The sequence below is a fragment of the Syngnathus typhle genome, linkage group LG11, assembly GCF_033458585.1.
Source record: "Syngnathus typhle isolate RoL2023-S1 ecotype Sweden linkage group LG11, RoL_Styp_1.0, whole genome shotgun sequence".
Lineage (NCBI taxonomy): Eukaryota > Metazoa > Chordata > Actinopteri > Syngnathiformes > Syngnathidae > Syngnathus > Syngnathus typhle.
This window is the reverse complement of record NC_083748.1, coordinates 7,455,199-7,474,794: the sequence shown is the minus strand read 5'-3', so window position 1 is coordinate 7,474,794 and position 19,596 is coordinate 7,455,199. Positions and strand designations below refer to the sequence as shown.

Here is a 19,596-nt window from a genome sequence, read left to right as displayed (position 1 = left end):
GAGGCATTTCAAAATTCACAACAATTTTCAACATCAAATATTAACAACTTTTTTTTTTTTTTTTTCTTTTAAAGAACATTTGTTTCCTTTCAACATTTATAAATCAAGTCTGTCTGGTGGTTTGCGAACCCTCTCAGGATATCTGCGTCCAGGAGGATCAGGTAGGTTTGTCATTGGTTTGTGTATGTCCATTATCTCCGGTGTGGACATGTTTTCCTCAGGGGTGATGTCAGAGGCTGGAGTACTGTCCTTAGGGTTTTGTGGGTCAGTAGGTGTCGTAGTTTGAGTAGCGGCATTTCCAGGTGATGCGTCCAAAAGCTGGTCAACATGTCTGCGCCAGACGACATTAGGCTCAACACTCACTGTATATGAGAGTGGTCCAGTTTGTGTCAAAATTTCCGCATGTTGCCACTTGTCGCCTTGGTTACGATAGTCTCTTGCCAATACTTTTTGTCCGATGTCAAATGATCTTAGTTTCCTTTGTAACTGAGTTGGTGAACATTGTCTGTTTGAAACATGTTCTCGGATGTCAGGTTTCAGGAGATCTAAACGAGATCTTAGGTTTCTTCCCATGAACAACATTGCAGGTGACTGTCCAGTAGTAGTATGTGGAGTGTTTCTGTAGGCTAGCAGAAAGTTGGCGATTTTCTGCTGTAGTGGAACTTCCTCCCTCCTACTGGCTTTCATCGACTGTTTGAAAGTTTGTACAAAACGTTCAGCCAGTCCATTCGTCGCAGGGTGGTGAGGAGCAGAAGTAAGGTGTTTTATTCCGTTGCTTTTCAGGAAGATCTGAAACTCCTCACTAGTAAACTGGGTACCATTGTCACTTACAAGCTGAAGAGGGTATCCTGTACGTGCAAAAAGCATCTGTAACTGGTTCACTGTTACAGTTGTAGTTGCTTTCTTTACAGTGAAAACCTCGGGCCATTTCGAATGAGCGTCGACCACAATAAGGAACATGTGATCCATGAAAGGTCCAGCATAGTCAATGTGAATGCGTTGCCATGGGGCAACAGGCCATTCCCAAGTGTGGACAGGGGCAATCTGAGGTGAGCGCTGAGTCTGGTGACATCCTCTGCATGTTTTGACCAGAGTTTCAATTTGGTTGTCAAGGCCAGGCCACCACACATAACTTCTAGCAAGACTTTTCATCTTAACTACCCCCATGTGCCCATCATGCAGCGAGTTTAGAACTTTGGATCGCAGTTTGGGAGGTACAACAACGCGTGACCCCCACAGGACACATCCTTGGGACACAGTAAGTTGGTCTTTTCTGGTGAAATAGTCCTTAAGTTCAGTATCTGCATGCATTGGCCAGCCATTAACAGTTAAGTCATACACTCGAGATAGCAGAGGGTCGTTTGCAGCATGTGAAGATTTAAAGCAGGATCAGTAGCCTTCTCTGTCAGTGGTTGAGGAAGGCGAGAGAGACCATCTGCATTTCCGTGTAGTTTCGTCCCTTTATAGTCTATGGTATAGGTGTGTGCTCCAAGAAAGAGAGCCCAACGTTGTAAACGAGCGGCGGCCATAGCAGGAACACCTTTCTTTGGACTGAAAATGGAAACAAGAGGCTGGTGATCTGTAATCAGCATGAAGTGTTTTCCATACAGGTATTGGTTAAACTTCTTAACACCCCACACTAAGCTTAAAGCTTCTCTGTCAATCTGTGCATAATTACGCTCTGCTGGTGATAAAGAGCGTGATGCAAAGGCAATGGGGCGTTCAGAGCCATCAGTCATTTTGTGAGATAGAACTGCACCAATTCCATAAGGTGAAGCGTCACAGGCTAGACATAGGGGAAGCTTCGGATCAAAGTGTGTGAGCACCTTGTCTGAAATAATGAGTTCCTTTGCCTTTGTAAATGCCTGTTCACAGTCTTTAGTCCAGTCCCACTTTGCCTTTTGGTGCAGTAGTGCATTCAGTGGGTGCAGCACAGTGGAAAGGTTTGGCAAAAACTTGTGATAATAGTTAACAAGGCCAAGAAATGAGCGTAACTGGCTGACATTTTCTGGTTGTGGAGATTTTACTACAGCTTCAATTTTGTCTTGCGTTTTGTGAAGTCCGTGCTTGTCTATTTTGTGTCCACAATACTCAATGGACTCCTTGAAAAACTCACATTTCTTTTTGTTTGCTTTTAGACCATATTCTTCCAGTTTTGTTAGAACTGCATTCAAGTTTTGCAAGTGTGAATCTTTGTCCCAACCAGTAACAATAATATCATCCAAGTAACATTGAGTACCTGGGATTCCTTGTAGCACTTGGTCCATTGCACGTTGCCATATCGCAGGGGCACTTGTAATACCAAATACAAGCCGGTTGTATTGGTATAGTCCTTTGTGAGTATTTATGGTGAGGTACTTGCGTGAACTTTCATCCATTTCCATCTGTAGATATGCTTGTGCGAGGTCAATCTTTGTGAAGTGCTCACCATTTGCTAGAGATGCAAAAATGTCATCGATGCGAGGGAGTGGATACTGGTCTGCATGCATGACAGGGTTAACAGTTACTTTGAAATCACCACAAATGCGCACTTTGTCTGAAGATTTCTTGGCAACAGGTACGATTGGTGTAGCCCACTCAGACCAGTCCACTTTGGATACTATTCCTTGATCCATGAGATTTTGCAGCTCAGCTTCAACTTTTGGGCGTAGCGCATATGGAACAGGGCGTGCTTTATGAAACTTTGCTTTTGCACCTTCTTCCAGCTCGAGACGTGCTTTGATGTGTTTCATTGTTCCTATGCCTTCGCTGAACACATGTGCATGTTTATCCAGTATCTCAGTTAACTTCATGTCTGTGAGCTGTTTGGAGGCTATGTGCATGGACTTTATTTCATGCCAGTTAAGCTTGATTTGTCGTAGCCATCTACGACCAAATAGTGGTACACCTCCCTCTTTAAGGACGAACAGCTCAAGATTGCACTTTTGGTTTCTGTATTTCACTTTCACTTTGAGTTTTCCCAGTGGTGCAACCTTTTCTCCTGTGTATGTCTTCAGTTTTACACTGGTGCGTGACAGTTTAGTGTCTGGGAACATTTTCTTGTAGTCGTTGAATGATATGATCGACAGTGCTGACCCTGTGTCCAGTTCCATTTTTAATGGCACTCCATTAATTTTTGGTGTCAGCCAAATCACATCACCGTCATTCTCTTCTGTAGCACACAGCCCTAAACAAGCCAATTCTTCCTCACTTGAACTGTCAGAATCTGTCTGTGCTACTTTGTGCAATTTTTGTCCTTTTCTTATATTGTGTTTATCTTTTGCATTACTGTACTTTGATTTACACATCTTCTGTATGTGCCCTCTTCTATCACATTGTCGGCAGTCTTTATCCTTAAACCAACACTCTGCGGGGTCATGTGACTGTTTACCGCATCTGAAACAGGGCTTTGCTTTGGTATTATGCCGTTTGGTGTGCAGTTTAAACACAGAGCTTGTGGCTGCGTTTTTACCTTGAAGCTCCGTCGCATCCCTTGCTGCTGTCTCCGCTGAAACAGCTATTTCCACTGCTCGTTGCAAGGTGAGTTTGTCCTCCGTCAAAAGCCGTTTCTGAATGCTCTCGTTGTGCAGCCCGCACACGAACCTGTCCCTCAGAGCATCTGAAAGTCCGTCTCTGAACTGACAGTGTTCGGCCAGTTTCCTCAGTTCTGCGATGTACTCTGACACCGTCTCCGTCCTTGACTGGTTTCTCTTGTGAAATCTAAAGCGCTCAGCAATCACCAATGGAGCTGGGTTTAGATGACTTTTCATTATCTGCATTATTTCATCAAATGTTTTGTCTGCCGGTTTAGCTGGGGCGACCAGGCTGCGGAGTAAGTTATACATTTTGGCGCCCATGACACTGAGTAGGACAGCTACTTTTCTTTCGTCCTGTATCTCATTAGCTAGGCAGTACTGCTCAACTCTTTCCACATAAGTTGTCCAGTCTTCTACCGAACTGTCAAATATGTCCATATTTCCCAAGATTCCGGACATTTTTTTCACTTTTCTTGGCGTCCGTTCACTTTTACCTTGGTCCTGAGCGACACCCGTCCTCACCTCCGGCTAGCTTGATCAGAGCAGAATCCGGGGCGAGCAGACGAAACTTACGTCCACACAACCAAGTCCATGAAGCACTATTCACTTGTGTCCGTTCCTCCTCCGCATTCTTAGGGTCCTTTTTAAGTCTCGTCGCCAATTTTGTTATGTTTATTCTCTTACATAACCTTTGTAAAGAGCACAGATTCACGTTACTTTTGTTAGCGTGTTTTTATTTCCTGAACAAGCCTCATCACAATGATATTCATCCGCTGACCAATCACACCTCCACACCGCACGGAGAAGGGCAACAAAAAGTAGAGCATACCAAACAATGCAATATGCAAACGAGAAACAACACTTCCAAGTCAATACATAACAGCCTGAATATGTACATATGTGTTGATAGAAATGAATAATAAAATCCATGTGTTTGATACTTAATTGGGTCAATGAGTGCCATTGTTTTGTCCTCTTTGGGCTCTTAGCAACCAGACCTTTCTCAGGCAATAAAGAGGTCATTGGAAGGATTTCCTATTCTGGAGTTGGTCGTAGCTGCCATGCTGTGTGCAGCCAAGATTTTTTTCTTGTTGCTCACACAAGGCAGGAACAAAAACAGCCTTTCATTACTTCTCTTCTTTCTGTCCTTTGAGTCTTTGCATCATGACAGATTCTTTTACTTGTTGTTTCTGGCATCGTATTGTGTTTAATTGTGCAAAAATATACAATCACAGCTTGTGCTGTTTCCCGACGGCCCAGTGAGAATATGTGCACAAAGAAAGCACTGTGAATCAAGAGTTCTGGTCGCCATAACACGCTCCCATCATCACATTAAGTCCTCTTCAAAGCATCAAAACTCAATTATAATTCAACACATATGTTCGAGAAAGAAAAAAAATGCCCGACTTTAATATCTTTCCGACATACAAAATCTAAAATCATTTTCACAGTCCATAAAAACACAATAAAATAAAAGAAAGCCAATCCTGTCCGAAATGCAGAATATTTAGTATTTGCTGCCCTCTATCGGCGGGCACCTAGCATAGCATCCAGCGCTCTTTCTTACTCAGTGGGTATCCTCTGTCCACCGTCAGCCTCTCATTGACGCGCCAGTAGTCATCCCCCTTGAAAAAATACATCCTGCCGTTGGTCCAGGTGAAGGCAGCGTCCATGCCGGAGGGCACGCCAGTAAAGAGCATTAACAGCGGCCTGGGACTTAATATGTTGTACTGGAGCTCATCCCACTGCCAATAATTTGAGCCCTGCAAGCAAACAAAGTGCCATGAAAGTAGATCTTGTTGAGATGATTAACAAGCATGCTCAATATGTACCTTGATGAAAATCAGCTTCCTGTTGTTCTTGTTGTACAAAGCAGCATCAATGTTTGAAGGGATCCGCTGCACTTTCTTGGGGTAACCATAGTCCAGCACAAAGCCGCTGTACCGCCAAACTTGATTGCCTATAACAGCAATAACAAACAAAAAAAGCACACTTTGAGACTCCTACTTTGAAACCCTAACTCTAGTATGGACCCTAGTGTCACAGATCGGAATGGAGCAGTGACCAAATGCAGCTTGGACCAGGGTTCATTGGAGAACTCTGTAGAAACTGGATGTCCTCTCAGTTTAGATCTTTGAAGTTGAAGCTTTAATAACTTTCATTCATAGTTACAGGTAGTGCAACATTGACTCCTCGCTCGTTCTGTTTTTGTTACAACTCTCCCGCTCTCTGTTTTATGCCCTCTCACTTCCTCCGTCTCTTAAAGGGGTAGTGTCTAATTATCACGACACTACAAACTCAAAGACAGACTATAAGAAGCTCGAATAGGAACAAGACTAACTGAACAAAAAAACAAGATCAAGATAAAGACAGGGACGACGACAGACGAGACGAGACGTGAAGACATGAATGATGGGCAGACAGGACTTAAGTACAAAACACGAAACACGAGGCAGGTGACTGTGGTTACATTGAATGAGGTAACACAGGAGGGGAGGGGCAACGCGAACAGAAACCATGGTAACACAAAAACACACTACAGCAACCGAGGATGAGTCGTGACACCTAGTCTGAAACCCTAACGCTAGTTTTAAACCCTACTTTGAAACTGTAACCCTAGCTTTAAACCCTACTTTGAAACCCTAACTCCAGTATAAAACACTACTTTGAAACTGTAACCCTAGTTTGAAACCATAGTTTGAAACCCTAACTCTAGTATGAAACCCTACTTTGAAACCCTAACCCTAGTTCGAAACCATAGTTTGAAACCCTAACTCTCGTATGAAACCCTACTTTGAAACCCTAACCCTAGTTTTAACCCTAACTCCAACCCTAACCCCTAACCCTAAAACCAACCCCTAACCCCTAAATGTAACCCGGGGTTACAATTCTAGTAATGACACACACATTTGTTGTACAATTTGTCTTCGCGGGCCACATAAAATGATGTGGCGGGCCGTATCTGCCCCTAGGGCCTTGAGTTTGACACCTGTGCCCTATAAGGCAAATGTTCAAAGTGTTGCAGTGGCTTTAAATGACCTTTCAGAAAGTATGTCTTATCGGTCCTTGGCGAGTGTACTGCTGCATCCAAGTTGCCTGGGAGCTCCTTCCACAGTCTGTCCATCTTCATGGGTGTGTTGTGACCCAGATCAGAGATGGTCCACAAGTACTTCCCGCTGAAAGCAAACGTCTTCATCCAAGGACCTGATTGGACAAATGGAAACATCCTCAAGGTCTGGGACACATTTTATAACTGAAGACAAGACCTTGATTGCTAGACCTTAACATAGTGATCTATTCTTGCCCGCCCCCCACACACACACACACACAAACACACACACATATATACACTTCTAGTTCCTCCAGCGCTAACATGATGGGATGTGTTAGCTGCCTGGAGTTGTACCAAGCATGATGGCATCCAGTGTGGCTGTGCACGGGTCAGGGACACTCTCCGTGTCACTGCTGCCTTCAGTTGGAACGACGACACCATCTGAAGTTGTCGTACTCGAACTGTCAGGGGTGAGTTTGCCTGGACAAAAACCGATGCACTTGTTACACACAAAAAACCCATAAATTTGAATTAATTTGTTGTGATTGTTAGCTGGCTTGAAGCTTGGGAAATTTCCATTATTAATAGTGATGTTGTTGACTTACCATACAGTGCTTGGATTCCTTTCACATCATCAAAGTGCAGCTTGTAATTGCGTCGGTAACCGGTATAGACGGCGGCCATTAGGGCGCTTCTGAACTGAGAGTGACCCAAGCCGAGAGCGTGACCAATTTCATGGGCCGCCACGATACGTAAATTGGAGCCATAGTACGTCCCCTCCGTCCAGAACTCATCTTCGTCAAAGTGGACCAATCCAGATTCTGGTGCTTCTGCGTGGGCCAGTACTTGACCTGCAGGGAGAAGATGATGATGAAGATGATGATGAGGCAGTAGCTACAATTCATAAAAAATGTCAGAAAATAAATCCTAACCTCGGCCGTCAAACGGAAAGCTGCAATAGCCATCCCTCTTGTGGAAGGAGATCCTGATGTCAGCTCTTCCATAATCCACCTCCCTAAAGGTCAAATCCGTCACGTCGCTCCAGAACTTGAAGGCCTCCTCTATAGCTGTTTTCACTTGAGCCTTTGTCATGTCTGGTGTGTAGTTGTAAATGCGGTAGGTCAGATTTTTCTTCTTCCAGCGACCTGAGAAGATACAAATGGGATATCAGCATGTATTCTTTATCCTCTGCGAGGAATGACAATAGTTTACTGAGAGGAGTACATGACTCAATTTGCAGCCATATTAGTATTATACTGCCCTCAAGTGGCCAATATGTGTACACCGGCAGGGGCAGCACAACATGCCCATTGTCCATATGTATTTCAGTTAGTTGTTAACTTTAATATTACAACAATTAACAAGAATATCGGTGGATTTATTATTCCTGGAGTAGAGTGCACTTAAGCATTAAACTTATCTTGACACAATATAAATAAATACAAAACATCCTCCAGCCTTTGCAATTTGAAAACGGCTTTGTGATATTGATTTTAATTCGATTTTTAATTTGTTACAAACCATCAACTCACATCCGTGCAGTAAGCCTCATCATCAGAAATGGTATTACTCACCCAACACTCTGTATTTGTGCTGTTTCTTGTTGAAAGGGTCCTCCAAGCCACAGCGAGGCTGCCTCATCACTTCCAGGGTGGCCTCGTCCAGCTCTCCACTCGTCGGCAGCTCATTCACCCGTTGGAACACCCTGGAAGCAAAACAAACAAATTAAAAAAAAAATCAAACTGGACAAAGACTTGACACATGACCATAATATTAGGTACACAGCCAAAACGTTAGGTACTTCTGCAATCATATAAGAAAAATTGAAACATGCCTCCTTGCATAACACTGAAAATGTTGAATATTTTGGTTAATACCAATATTGAGGGAAGATATGAGGAAAAAAATATCACTTTCGTAAGTGCTATTCAAGTTACCTGAGAGCTTCTATGACCTCCTCCAGGTATCCGGCGTCCTGTGGATCAGTGGGCTCATTAAGGTAGCCATACCGTTTCAAATAGTCCTGCGTTGTGCAGAAACAAACAAGTTGAGTTACTGAAATTGCAAGTGACAGCACAAAAAATAGCATCTTACCTGAGCCTCATTCAGGTCAGACCACTGCACCACCGCACAGAATGCGCCGCTGCAAGCGAGCACCACGAACGCCACAAGCAGCCCACTGCACTCCATCTTTGAGCTCAGAGGTGGACGCAGCTGCACTTTTAAAGCGGGCCTGGCCTGTGACTCAGTCCTGTAGAGACGATGAGCCATCAGGGAAGAATGTAGATTTGAGGAACAGACTGCCCTAAATCTGTGTGTGATTGTGCGGTTGTCTTGTCAGACGAGTTACAGCGCTCGTTTAAAGCTGAGGAACTCTCGAGGTTGTACACTCTTCAAAATGTTGGGTCAAAAGTATAGGCCAGATTAGTTGCGTCAGGTCATAAGGTGCAAGTTATAGATCATCCATCAAATGCAACCGTACATATGTCTATGTCCATTTTAATCCAGAGATGTTTGTTTGGTTTTATCGGTTTCCTCTTACACATTTTCATTATTGTTCTGTCTTCGTGGTCAGCAATTCTGCACAGCACACACAGAAACAGAGTCCATTCATGAATGAGTCATCAGTTCTCGTTTGTACCCCAAAACCAAAATCCTGCACTCATGACATTTTGATGGAGCTACTCTGCGTACCCCAATATTCGGGCAGCCATGAGACACGGAGAGATACGAGGGGACGTGTTGACAAATCAGTCAAAATAACAAACTCTAAAATACTTGTTATAGATTGTTTTTTGGGATGTGACTGGGCTTGAGGAACATCAGGAATAACATATGGCCATGCGCGGGAGGGTTACACAATCCTGTGCGCGTGTGAACAAAATAACGGGATATTAAACGAGGCCTGAAGCCAAAATAAGCAAAATACCCAAACAGGATGTGGCTAGAATTCTCAGAAGTTATCCTTGTTTAGCTGTCACATCCTCCACGCACGGAAGCCACATCCACACGTTACATAAAAGCACTTAGGTGAGCACCTTGCCTGCTTTTTCTTTTGTTCGTTTGTGATATCACCAGCCAGCAAAGTGGAAGGCGGCTTTAGCAACCAAAAAAAAAAAGCTTCCTGAGCTTGCAAAAGCCAAAAAAATGTGTCACCAGCATGTGAGTGCTCGCTCAACTGTTTGGCGCATGTACAGTAGCTGCAGAGGAAAATTAAGTAAAAAAAATAAAATAAAATCCCAGTCACTGCAAATAAATGAGTGACTCGAGTACAAAATTAAAAGCTCTTTATTTGTAATTCATGATATTGAGCAATTGCCATAAAAAACGTTAGTGGAAACATCCCAGTGTTAATGTCACTGCTATTCCACAATCTGCACTTTTCACTGATCATTCTTATGACACATTCCTATAAATCCGAGCTTCTTTGAAAGAATTAAGTGTCAATTTGAATATTTCCTGTGTTTTGAGTAACAAAAGTGGACGTCACTTCATTGATCTCAGCGCCGTTTTCCCCTCCTATCGATGCACATAATCAATTCAGCAGTCCAGAACAGAGGGGAAATGTTGGCAAGACATGCCAGACCTTCATGAATACATTTAAATTACATTTCCCTTTATTAGTTAGCAGTTTTAAATTCAAGTAGCGCTTTTATTTGCTACAAATAAAAGATTAAGCACCAACTTAACTTGCAACTCTGACCAATCCATCCATCCAATCTTGCAAATTCCAGAGAACAAATCTGTATCAATTTGACACATTCAAGCAACGGTCCGATGAAATCTATTCTTCATCGTCACTGATGTTGACCTTCACCCTGTGCCAGGCGTTACTCAGCACCCCTCTCAGGTTCCAGATGGGAGCGACCGTGTCGGGCTGCATGTTGTAGCTGTTGTCCACGGCCTTGCAGACGATGTCTAGCTGGTGGGCGTCCGGGGGAAGCGGGGCCGTGAGCTCCCAGAGCTTCCAGGCCCAGGCTCTCCCCAGCGGCGTAGGCTCCGGAGTTTTCCCCTCGTCGCCGCTCCTCAGCCGGGCCACCTGCCATGTCTTCCCCCCGTCGAGGGACACGTCCACGCGGACCACTTCACGTCCTCCGCCGCTCCACGCGTAGCCCTTGACCGTCACCTCTTCGCCGGCGCGGGGCACCATGGCGCCGTCGGCCGGCACGGTGATGGCCGACTGGATGGGCAGCTCTTGGATGGCCGGCGCCGATTTGAAGTCGACGGTGTCCCAGTCGGTAGTGGGCGAGAAGCCCTTGTAGTCGTTCTGCTGCCAGTGGCTGCTGCTTTCCTCGGGGCTCACCGTGATCTTGGACAGCCACTTGACGTTGCGGGCGCCCACTGTTCCGGGCACCACCACCCGCACCGGGAAGCCGTGGTCGGCCGGAAGAGGCTCGCCGTTCATCTCGTACGCTAACAGCACGTCGCCTTCTTCGCTCGTCGCCTTGTTTACGGGGATGGACGCGCCGTACGTCGTCCCCGTCACGTCTTTGTCCAGCCCCTCGAACTGCACATGGCGAGCCCACCGCGCCGCCTCCGGACCGTATCCGGCCGCCAGCAGGACGTCGCAAAGGCGGGCGCCGGCCCACGTGGCGTTGCTGATGGCCGAGAGGCCCCAGTTCAATCCCTTCACCTGCTTGACCTTGTTCATCTCGGAGCGCCGGTTGCCAGCGCACTGCAGCGTGGCCGTGACAGTGTGCTTGGGGAAGCGCTTTTTTAAGTCCTCCAAAGACAACTTGAGAACCCCTCCGGGAAGCCCGTCCACTCGCAGTTCATATGACGCCGGGTCCACCTGCGGGACGGGCAGGTGGTTCCTCTTAAAGAAAATGGCGGCGGGCGTGATGTAGTTGTCCGAGAGGAGTTCGGGAGGGGGCTCGGCGTTAAAGGGCTTCGAGCTGTTGACGCGTAGCACGGGATGTCGCTCGGGGTCAGACGAGTACGGATCCATGGACGGCGCGCTCTGCTGCTTCTTCTGATCCTCCGCTCGTAACTCGCCAACCTTGAAGAGGCGAACAAAAATGAAACCGAAACTCATCTCCATGCTGGTGTGCGTTTCCTCACACCTTATACTCCGAGAGGATTTCCAACACGTGCTCCTGGTTGTGCACGGCATAAAGAGCCCAAAAGGGTTCGAGGGCCCCGCCAGCCGCCAGCAGGATTTTATCCCCGCCAGGGTGCATGGTGACAAACTCGGTGATGTCATAGACGCTGCCTTTGAAGGTGACCCAGACGCCATCTTTCAGCGTGCGGTGCTTGGTGACCTCTTCTTGACTGAAGATGGGAAGGTCGGAGGTCTGCTCTTTGATCTGAACGCTAACGACGTCGGTGTGCTCCGCCTGCACGGCCCAGATGACAACATCATAATCAAAAAATGATATCAGTCAGAAAGCGCAAGCTTTAAAGCCAGCTAAAGTTTACTTTAAAATAACATGACGACGTCGTCTGTACTGAATCATGTATCATCAGTTAGGGAGTCATCCACACTATCCAAACTGCAATGCAAGCCAAAGTGGGAAATGAAAGTGGGAGTTAAAACTAACTAATGTGTTGAGTCGGGTTTCTGCCGCACTGTTTGCACGGTGCGGGTGTGGCAGCCGACAACACTAAACTCAACTCACTTGGAGTTCATGCTAACAAAAGGACTAACAGTGCGGCATTGATACAAGAAGTGCGTTTTCCACAGACCGCCTTTAACAATTGCATCCCTATCTGTGATAAGATCCAATTATTTCACATTGAGCAAAAAAGCAGACCTTGTGATGGTGGAAGCCATACGCCAGAACAGCTCCTGTCCCGGCTAGGAGACCCACTAAGGCTTGTCTCCAGCTTGGACCGAGTCCACCTCGCTCCCATCTTTGGTCTTTGTTGTGGCTGCCGCTGCCCACGAAACGAACCGCACACCATGTTGCAGCAGCAGGCGCTTGGGGTCTATGAAAATGGAGGGAATCTCATTAAGCCACGAATTAAATAGAAGAGCTGGGCTGCACATAGTACCTGTGAGGTGTGAGTGAGCCAAATCGTGTTAGAGCTTGACAACGTCTAAGCAGCAGCATTGCATTGATGGTCTGTGGGAAGATCACATTGAGATTCTGTCAAAGTGTGATATGAAAATTGACATGCTCTGCAGACCTCAGAGCCCTACCAGGTTTTACTCGAGTAACGTTTTGACCAATTGTACACCATCACATTGAGGAACATTAAGCTTGCTACTTTTTTTTATTCTATTTTAGCGATCAGTTAACTCAAGTTGCCTTCCACCCATTTTAAGTTTTTATTCTTTAAAAAAAACAAAAACAATGATATCTAGATGAGCAAAGGCTGCGTCATTAAACTGCTGCGGTTTTATTTTAAAAGACGTGACTTCATACCTTTCGTGTCTCACAGAAGCAGTCACGCAAGATGAGTTGTGAACAAACACGTGCGGACATTGACTTTATGATTCTAATCCCGTTTAAATGTGCTCTCACTCCAAGGCTTGTATAGTGGACTCCATTCTTGTTAAAAAGCCAAAGTGCACTTAAACGCTACACCTCCTGAAACAACCAATCAGCAGAGACCTTTAAACAAACTGATCATGCAGGTATTTATATATTTAATACTCTTTTTCAAGGGGAGAAAAACAACAACAACAAAATATCTTGCAATGTGGCCTCGAGTTTTGGCAAAGAGCCAGACTTAAACAATACAAAACTGTCCATTTCACACGGACGCCATAAAATGCACATATTGCATTGCATTTGTAATCTCTTATCAACTTTTTTAGTAGCTTGTGAGATTACTATCAAGTTTACAGACTGTCCCTGCAGTTTTAACTGATAAAACAGCTAATAAAATACAATCTCAAAGCCCATTGGTGGAACGTAGGAATGTACAAAGATTTTGTTACCTGGTACCTGTATTTTGAGTGTTTATTTTTCTGCAAACTCTGGTAAATTTAACTATGCAGTCATTTCCAGAGGTGCGTGACGTCACTGGACCACTACGTAAAGAGTCAAACTAACCTTAACCAGGGAACATTGAGAAACAATTAGGCAAAAGATCTGGAGCTCTTATTTAAGTTGAATCGGTACTTCCACTTCTCCTTCTGAAATAACCTTTTTAAGGGTGTGCGCGTCGGTTTTATTTTGCATCGGTAAGTTCCTGTAACCTGGTGACTCATCTGCAATAATATCTGCTTGTGCCAATTGATCTTAAATGGTATAAAACTCGTGTTTAAAAAACAACAACTTAAACTGACTTTGAAAGGCGATTGGGGCACTAAACAGAAAGTTAAATGGACTAAATAAAATACAACGATGGCCTCGAGTAAACTTGACTTAAATGTCATTTACCCACGTTCCTGTGGTTTACTCACACACAAATGAAGAAGTAGGCAAACACCACCATTTCTGAATTAATATTGTAACTTGAACGTCACGTGAAAGCGATCTACTCATGTTTTATTAAATGTATGTTGATAATATATGAACAGATTGAGTTTCCAAACTGTTTGTTTGTATGGAACAAGTTGCGCAAGATCACCTCACGGCTAACTTTGCTAACAGTTAGCAAGGTTTGACACTGATGATCCGGGCGCACGAATGCATCTAACTGTGAATATTTGTCCTGGTAGGATATTTTATGCGATAAATTGTGGTAAATAAAGAATACAAAACTCACATATGCGCTGTCAGACGCCCGCTTGAGTGTTACTGCTGTGCTCCTGCCACGGATACACACGTGATGTGAACCCAGCAGCAGGCTTGCAGCAGATAAAGTGGCAAACACACGTTCAAGCTAACAGATATCGCGTTGTATTAAAACGAACCAAAATGTTCTTATGGAAATGACCCAAAACAGACTTTTTGGTCTCGTGCACATTTTAACATGTCGTGTTTATCAAGCGTTCAGCAGGAAAGTTATTTTACAGTATACTGTTGTTATGTAGCATTATGCTCTAATTCTAGTAAAATGCATTGCAAAAATTAAATGCAAAAATTAATGTAATTAATGGAAAAATTGCACCTAAATTATGTTAACAAGCAGTTCCTAAAAATTAAATACAAATGCATTAAATATAAACTATAACAGGAGGACTTAAGTAATAATTTGGCATACCACTAGAGGACGCTCTGCACTATGTGTGCACTTCAATAATGAATGATTCCATCAAACTGTTCCCAAACTTACATGTTAAATAGAACACTTTCAGTTTGGAAATATCTATCACTGAGCACGAGATTAGGTATTTATCTAAGGGTATCCTTTATTAAATGATATAAATTAGTTTATCATTGCACTTTGCACACCACTGCACATGTGGTTAAGAGAGATAACCAAACTATTGGTAATACCTCTTGATACTATTTGTACACTCAAATAGTATTGCCGCCATCATGACGCTATTCCCATAAACACGCTTTTTATACTTTGGAGAACTTGCCATTCTGGTCTATGCAGACTTTGCATAAAAACGGATATTACCATTCAGTGGATATTCTTAGATTCTGTCTGGAAATGACATAATGCATTTCTATTTTCAATTTTAGATGATAATGTATAAATATGTACAAATATATCAAGGAAATATGCTCAATGCAGGAATTTAGATGTTTTGTTTTTATGTCAGCTGCTGAGTTAATGAAAAGCAATGTGTGTCAAAGTCCGTACAGAGAATGACATCTGTGTGTGTACAGCCGTTTATTAATGTGGAAAAGATTCACTACACATTTAAATAAAATAATCTGGAAAGTGGAAAAAGTGCTCCACAATGACAGAGTCTACAGCACACCACAGAAACCGTCCATTGACCAGCTTGTGAAATGCAAGTCCGAAGAACTTCTATGTACAGAACGGAGTGGAGCGTTCACTGTTGTGTCATCTTGGCTGCTTCAGCTTTGATGAGGGAGATGAGTTCCAGGTTTATTAAAAACACAAAGCGAAGTCCTGCGATCTGTAGAAAGAGATGTAGCGCCGCAATTTGGTGACTATATTGACCCATTTCAAAATCATGAACTGTATAACTATCCCACGTACCTCCACAACTGAGTTATTGTTTAGTTTCCACTTGTTGCCCGACAGGACCGGTCTTCCGTCGATGTAGATGGGTCGTCTGCCCTCATTGGCGATGAAGAAATCCCCGTTATTCTTCAGTTTAATAATTCCTAGGAACATCAAATGTCATTTTAACCTCACGCTTCGGGATTTGAATTTCCTCCTTCCAATTTGATCACCTTGTTTCCTTGATATTTTCCAGGCGGGCCCCTCGAGTGACAGATCCACATCGATCTGTTTGTCTTTGGTTGCGCGGCCCAGTGTAATCTGAGTGAGGACAAATTGCTTACAACTCGATCTGCTCTGAAAGGTAAACCAGTGGAACCGTGTCCGACCTACCTCTCGTGATCTCATGAGGTAGCGTACCATTCTTCCTCTGAGAGCTGCCAGCGTCTGGTTGTCAAAGTCAGGCATGCTCACCCCTGTCACACACAGTTGCAGTTTCGCTCAGTAAAATAAATAAATAAATAAGCATCGTCCTTATCGTATTTCATGTTTTGGGAATTACTGAGCAGACCTGGGACCTCGGAATCATCCTCGTTTAAATCAAGACGAAAGACGCCATGTCTACCTGTGATGCTATCCACAAGGACCTGCCAGCGGGGCAACTCTTGCTCCAATTGCCTGATCTCCCTTTTTTGGTGACGATCGGTTATCATCAGCTCTGGAAAGGGAGAGCCAATTTGTAATGTTTTCAATCTGGACAATGAATGATGCAAAATTTCTTACCGTGTTCCAATATTTCATCTCTACTCTCCCTGCATGTGACGAAAAGATGACAAATGGATCAGAAGTGTAAAGTTATGGATTTAAAAAATAAAATAAATTCCAGGAGGCTCTTTTGCTTAGGGCCTAATAAATAAATAGAAATTATCATTGGGTTTTCATTTTGCAGCAAACTTTGAAAATGAACACCCCAATGAAAAGAAAAGCATGCCTTACTTTAACTTGATCTCTTCAACAATCTGCTCAGCATCGGAGAAGTTCAGGACTTGGTCGCCCTTTGGGAGTGGCTGGACTGCAACACAAGGCACTTATTAACCACACTGCAGTCAATTATTTTTTTTCTAATTAGAATTCAAGTTTGCATCATAATCAATTGTGATAACGTCAGTGTTTGACATAGACAGAGTTCAAGTTGAGAAAAGCAGCAATAACCATTCAGGAAAAGTAAAATCTATGAAGTTTATCCATTTACCGGGAGGACACTGAAGAAATAATATTTGCTGTGGGCTCACCGCTCTGGTCGTCCAGCAGGTAGTACTGCTTCAGAAGCTGCCAGTGGACCAGTAGACTTTTGGGGGATCGCGACTGGTGAAAAACACTTGGGTGTTTACTCAGAAGATCCTGGAATGTGTCTAATTTGGGCTGACTCGTCTGTGTAGTGCCAATCAAAGACATTCTGTGATTCTGATCAAATGTCCCAATGGCGAGACAATCATAGGAGAACCCCGAGTACTGACCGAACCAATCTTGGCCAGTAGAACTTCCTCAGCTTGGCTGAAGAGAGCTTTGCTTTGTATCGCCGCTACGGCTTCTGGATGAAGCTGCCGCATCGCCTGCCACGCGAGTCTGAGCAGCCACGAACACAGGGAGGAGAGTCAAAGGTCAAAGTGTCAACACAGTGGGAGGAGGATGTGACAAACGTCTTACTTTGAGATGACGGGATCGTAGAGCAGCGAGTACCACCGCTCCTTGATTTCCCGTAAAGTGAAACGACAACTGAACTTGACCCCCAAATGAACAGATGTGAGGTCCGTTGTCTGTGGGATATGAACACATCATTACATCTGCACAATTTATTTTTTGAATCAATGTAGCCTCCCCTATTTGCTCGAAAAACAGCATAATTGTAATAGGTAAATAACACTATATTTGTTGAAAGCAAAATAAAGCTACCTAAATAATGATTCTAAATAAGAGCATTGCCTGTAAATGTAAATTGTACGTACATACTTCAAAGTTTCAAACTCACCTGCAGCACTGCATTAATGAGCAGCAGGTCATCTGTAGGCTTCCAGCGACCTAAGTCTTTTGTGATGTGTAGCGGCTGTTTACTTTTCTTCATTCTTTTGCTCATCGGCGTAGGATGCATCAGCATTGTGAGAGGCGCCGTTAAAGACGGTCCTGATTTTGCCACCTGACAAGAGAGCATGAGCAATTTCAATGTCTTTTTAAACAAAATAAAACTTAAACTTTTGTTTTCCCACGGTGATCATTTGTGTTACCTTCTTTTTCTCGCTGGAAGAAGGCTCACTACCTGAGCAGCGTAAAGGCTCCATAAGAGGTGGACCTTTAACACGACTTGATGACTTGACAAGGCTGCTTTCCACCAGCTCGTCGTCAAACTTCTTCCTTTTTATTGATCTGTGGATGAGTAACATATGGACATGTTTATTTATCCCCAACGGAATATGAGGAGCAAGCTCGAATTAGACAATTGATTGAATGGAACCTCGATGAACTTCTGCGTTTAGGAACACCGCTGCCAAACGCTTGCGTCGCCGTCCTTTTCACATCTTTGATAACGGGAGATTCTTCGTCTTCTGAGCGGCTGTGTGAACCTGCTACCGCCATCGACGCACCAGGCTCAACCGCTTGCATCTGCTCAAACAGATTAAAAGACAAAGATGACATGTTGGTCTTACAAACTTTTAACGGCTGGACATGACTAAATAATTTTGTATACTTTAATGAGTAAATGAGTGCAGATTGAGTATTAAAAAATGTAAACATCCACACCTTTCAATAATATATTACTTACATTAAGTCCCCCCTCAGAAAGAAAAACCAATTGTAAAAACACTTTACCTGCAATTATTTCCCCCCAAACCTAACAATTATCAGCGTGAAAAAAAAGCCCAACAATTGGGCGAAAAGATCACATGTATAATCACTTCAGAACATTATAAAACCAGTTAGATTCGGCTTTTAGACAATCTATTGCAGGGGATGCTACTTCCTTTGCAGCTAGTATTTTTGTTTACATGTGAGCGTTAGCCACAGGGCCGAACCACCGAACAAAGCACCGTACCGCCGGCTCGGACGATCAACATAAAAGAATAGTCAAATGAATCTTATTTGTTTAATTTGATGCAATTAGATCGGCTTTAATCTCCTATTCAGTATTTGCTGAGCCAAATCAACATTCCAATGTCAGCTAAAGTTAGCCTGTTTATTAGCAAGCTAATGTTAGCGAGGTGCACGTTCCCGTAACTCACCGTTCCTTCGTTGGTTTATTGCAGTACTAAATTAACTATTTGACCGCGTGTATATTGTTTAGCGAAGTGTACCGAATCAAAACAGTGCTAACATAGCTAGATCGGAACAAAATACAGTTAGCATAAAGCTCGTTGTTGTGGTCATGTTTTCTTCTTCTTGTGAGGAAGCAGTGAGGTCTGTTAATATGTTTACGGCGCAATACCGCCGTCTTGTGGACTGGAAGGACAGCACTCAGTACGTGAGTAACTAAATAAATAGATTTTGTTATTATAGACAACACCTATTTCAACAACCAAACAGTATGACAAGACATTTGAAACTTTTTAACACATTTTAGGCTGTTCAATGTGTGTATTTTCTGATTTAGAGAACTAAAAAAAGCAAATTGATTGGACATTGATTTGGTGGAATGGCCCAAATATTGTATGCAGTCATTTATTGAATTCCCATCTAGTCGATATTTACAGTAACTGTATCCGTATTGATTGCTTTCATTTGGATGTATTGTCTGTTGCAAAAGCAAACATAATGAGTACAGTCCAGACAAGAACTTTGACACGGAACAACACATTTCTGAGAATTCTTTTCTACTTGCCAAACATTTAACCACCGGCTTGCCAGTTCTCAGAACATGTAATCATTTCAATTCTGAAACAGTAGGGATCGATGATAAACATTTGGGCAACAAATTGGCACAGATGAACAGTCACGAACACACACAGCAGTGCTTATGCACCTGTGATTTTATTGTCATGTAGTTCATGTTAAATTACA

The 19,596-nt window shown here is 43.6% G+C and overlaps 4 protein-coding genes across 4 annotated transcripts; all 4 read right to left on the bottom strand.

Annotated features, from left to right (window-relative positions):
* Positions 1-1,357: 1,357 nt before the first annotated feature.
* On the bottom strand, positions 1,358-4,402 carry LOC133162438 (uncharacterized). The gene is made up of 2 exons (XM_061291626.1): positions 3,452-4,402; positions 1,358-1,551 (listed from the first exon to the last, which is right to left on the bottom strand). The coding sequence occupies exons 1-2, from the start codon at positions 3,972-3,974 to the stop codon at positions 1,469-1,471; spliced, it is 606 nt and encodes a 201-aa protein (XP_061147610.1). The 5' UTR covers positions 3,975-4,402; the 3' UTR covers positions 1,358-1,468.
* A 494-nt stretch (positions 4,403-4,896) lies between these two features.
* On the bottom strand, positions 4,897-8,819 carry mmp19 (matrix metallopeptidase 19). The gene is made up of 9 exons (XM_061291614.1): positions 8,662-8,819; positions 8,505-8,590; positions 8,142-8,272; positions 7,500-7,712; positions 7,173-7,418; positions 6,922-7,047; positions 6,555-6,719; positions 5,348-5,475; positions 4,897-5,278 (listed from the first exon to the last, which is right to left on the bottom strand). The coding sequence occupies exons 1-9, from the start codon at positions 8,755-8,757 to the stop codon at positions 5,054-5,056; spliced, it is 1,416 nt and encodes a 471-aa protein (XP_061147598.1). The 5' UTR covers positions 8,758-8,819; the 3' UTR covers positions 4,897-5,053.
* A 1,020-nt stretch (positions 8,820-9,839) lies between these two features.
* suox (sulfite oxidase) lies at positions 9,840-14,370 on the bottom strand. Its single transcript, XM_061291611.1, has 5 exons — positions 14,227-14,370; positions 12,562-12,632; positions 12,321-12,495; positions 11,631-11,903; positions 9,840-11,566 (listed from the first exon to the last, which is right to left on the bottom strand). The coding sequence occupies exons 2-5, from the start codon at positions 12,618-12,620 to the stop codon at positions 10,352-10,354; spliced, it is 1,722 nt and encodes a 573-aa protein (XP_061147595.1). The 5' UTR covers positions 12,621-12,632; positions 14,227-14,370; the 3' UTR covers positions 9,840-10,351.
* An 861-nt stretch (positions 14,371-15,231) lies between these two features.
* On the bottom strand, positions 15,232-19,004 carry mcrs1 (microspherule protein 1). Its single transcript, XM_061291616.1, has 14 exons — positions 18,822-19,004; positions 18,056-18,204; positions 17,829-17,967; positions 17,576-17,740; positions 17,254-17,363; positions 17,064-17,172; positions 16,839-16,977; positions 16,543-16,618; positions 16,330-16,358; positions 16,172-16,264; positions 15,940-16,022; positions 15,780-15,867; positions 15,583-15,710; positions 15,232-15,499 (listed from the first exon to the last, which is right to left on the bottom strand). The coding sequence occupies exons 2-14, from the start codon at positions 18,202-18,204 to the stop codon at positions 15,413-15,415; spliced, it is 1,395 nt and encodes a 464-aa protein (XP_061147600.1). The 5' UTR covers positions 18,822-19,004; the 3' UTR covers positions 15,232-15,412.
* Between the last annotated feature and the right edge of the window lie 592 nt (positions 19,005-19,596).

Bases quoted from the DNA above. Each gene is read 5' to 3' on its own strand.
- LOC133162438 (XM_061291626.1), bottom strand. From the start codon at position 3,974: ATGTCCGGAATCTTGGGAAATATGGACATATTTGACAGTTCGGTAGAA. The intron at 1,552-3,451 runs GTAAAAACGCAG...TTCCATTTTCAG, and splicing joins GGATGCGACGGAGCTTCAAG to TCCAAAGAAAGGTGTTCCTG.
- mmp19 (XM_061291614.1), bottom strand. From the start codon at position 8,757: ATGGAGTGCAGTGGGCTGCTTGTGGCGTTCGTGGTGCTCGCTTGCAGC. The intron at 6,720-6,921 runs GTACAACTCCAG...TTGTCCAATCAG, and splicing joins ACTGGATGCCATCATGCTTG to GTCCTTGGATGAAGACGTTT. The intron at 5,279-5,347 runs GTACATATTGAG...GTTTGCTTGCAG, and splicing joins GGAAGCTGATTTTCATCAAG to GGCTCAAATTATTGGCAGTG.
- suox (XM_061291611.1), bottom strand. From the start codon at position 12,620: ATGCTGCTGCTTAGACGTTGTCAAGCTCTAACACGATTTGGCTCACTC. The intron at 12,496-12,561 runs GTACTATGTGCA...CCATTTTCATAG, and splicing joins GGCTCACTCACACCTCACAG to ACCCCAAGCGCCTGCTGCTG. The intron at 11,567-11,630 runs GTGTGAGGAAAC...CGCCTCTTCAAG, and splicing joins AAATCCTCTCGGAGTATAAG to GTTGGCGAGTTACGAGCGGA.
- mcrs1 (XM_061291616.1), bottom strand. From the start codon at position 18,204: ATGCAAGCGGTTGAGCCTGGTGCGTCGATGGCGGTAGCAGGTTCACAC. The intron at 17,364-17,575 runs GTGAGTTTGAAA...CATATCCCACAG, and splicing joins TCATTAATGCAGTGCTGCAG to ACAACGGACCTCACATCTGT. The intron at 16,619-16,838 runs GTGAGCCCACAG...CTTGTGTTGCAG, and splicing joins CCTGCTGGACGACCAGAGCG to TCCAGCCACTCCCAAAGGGC.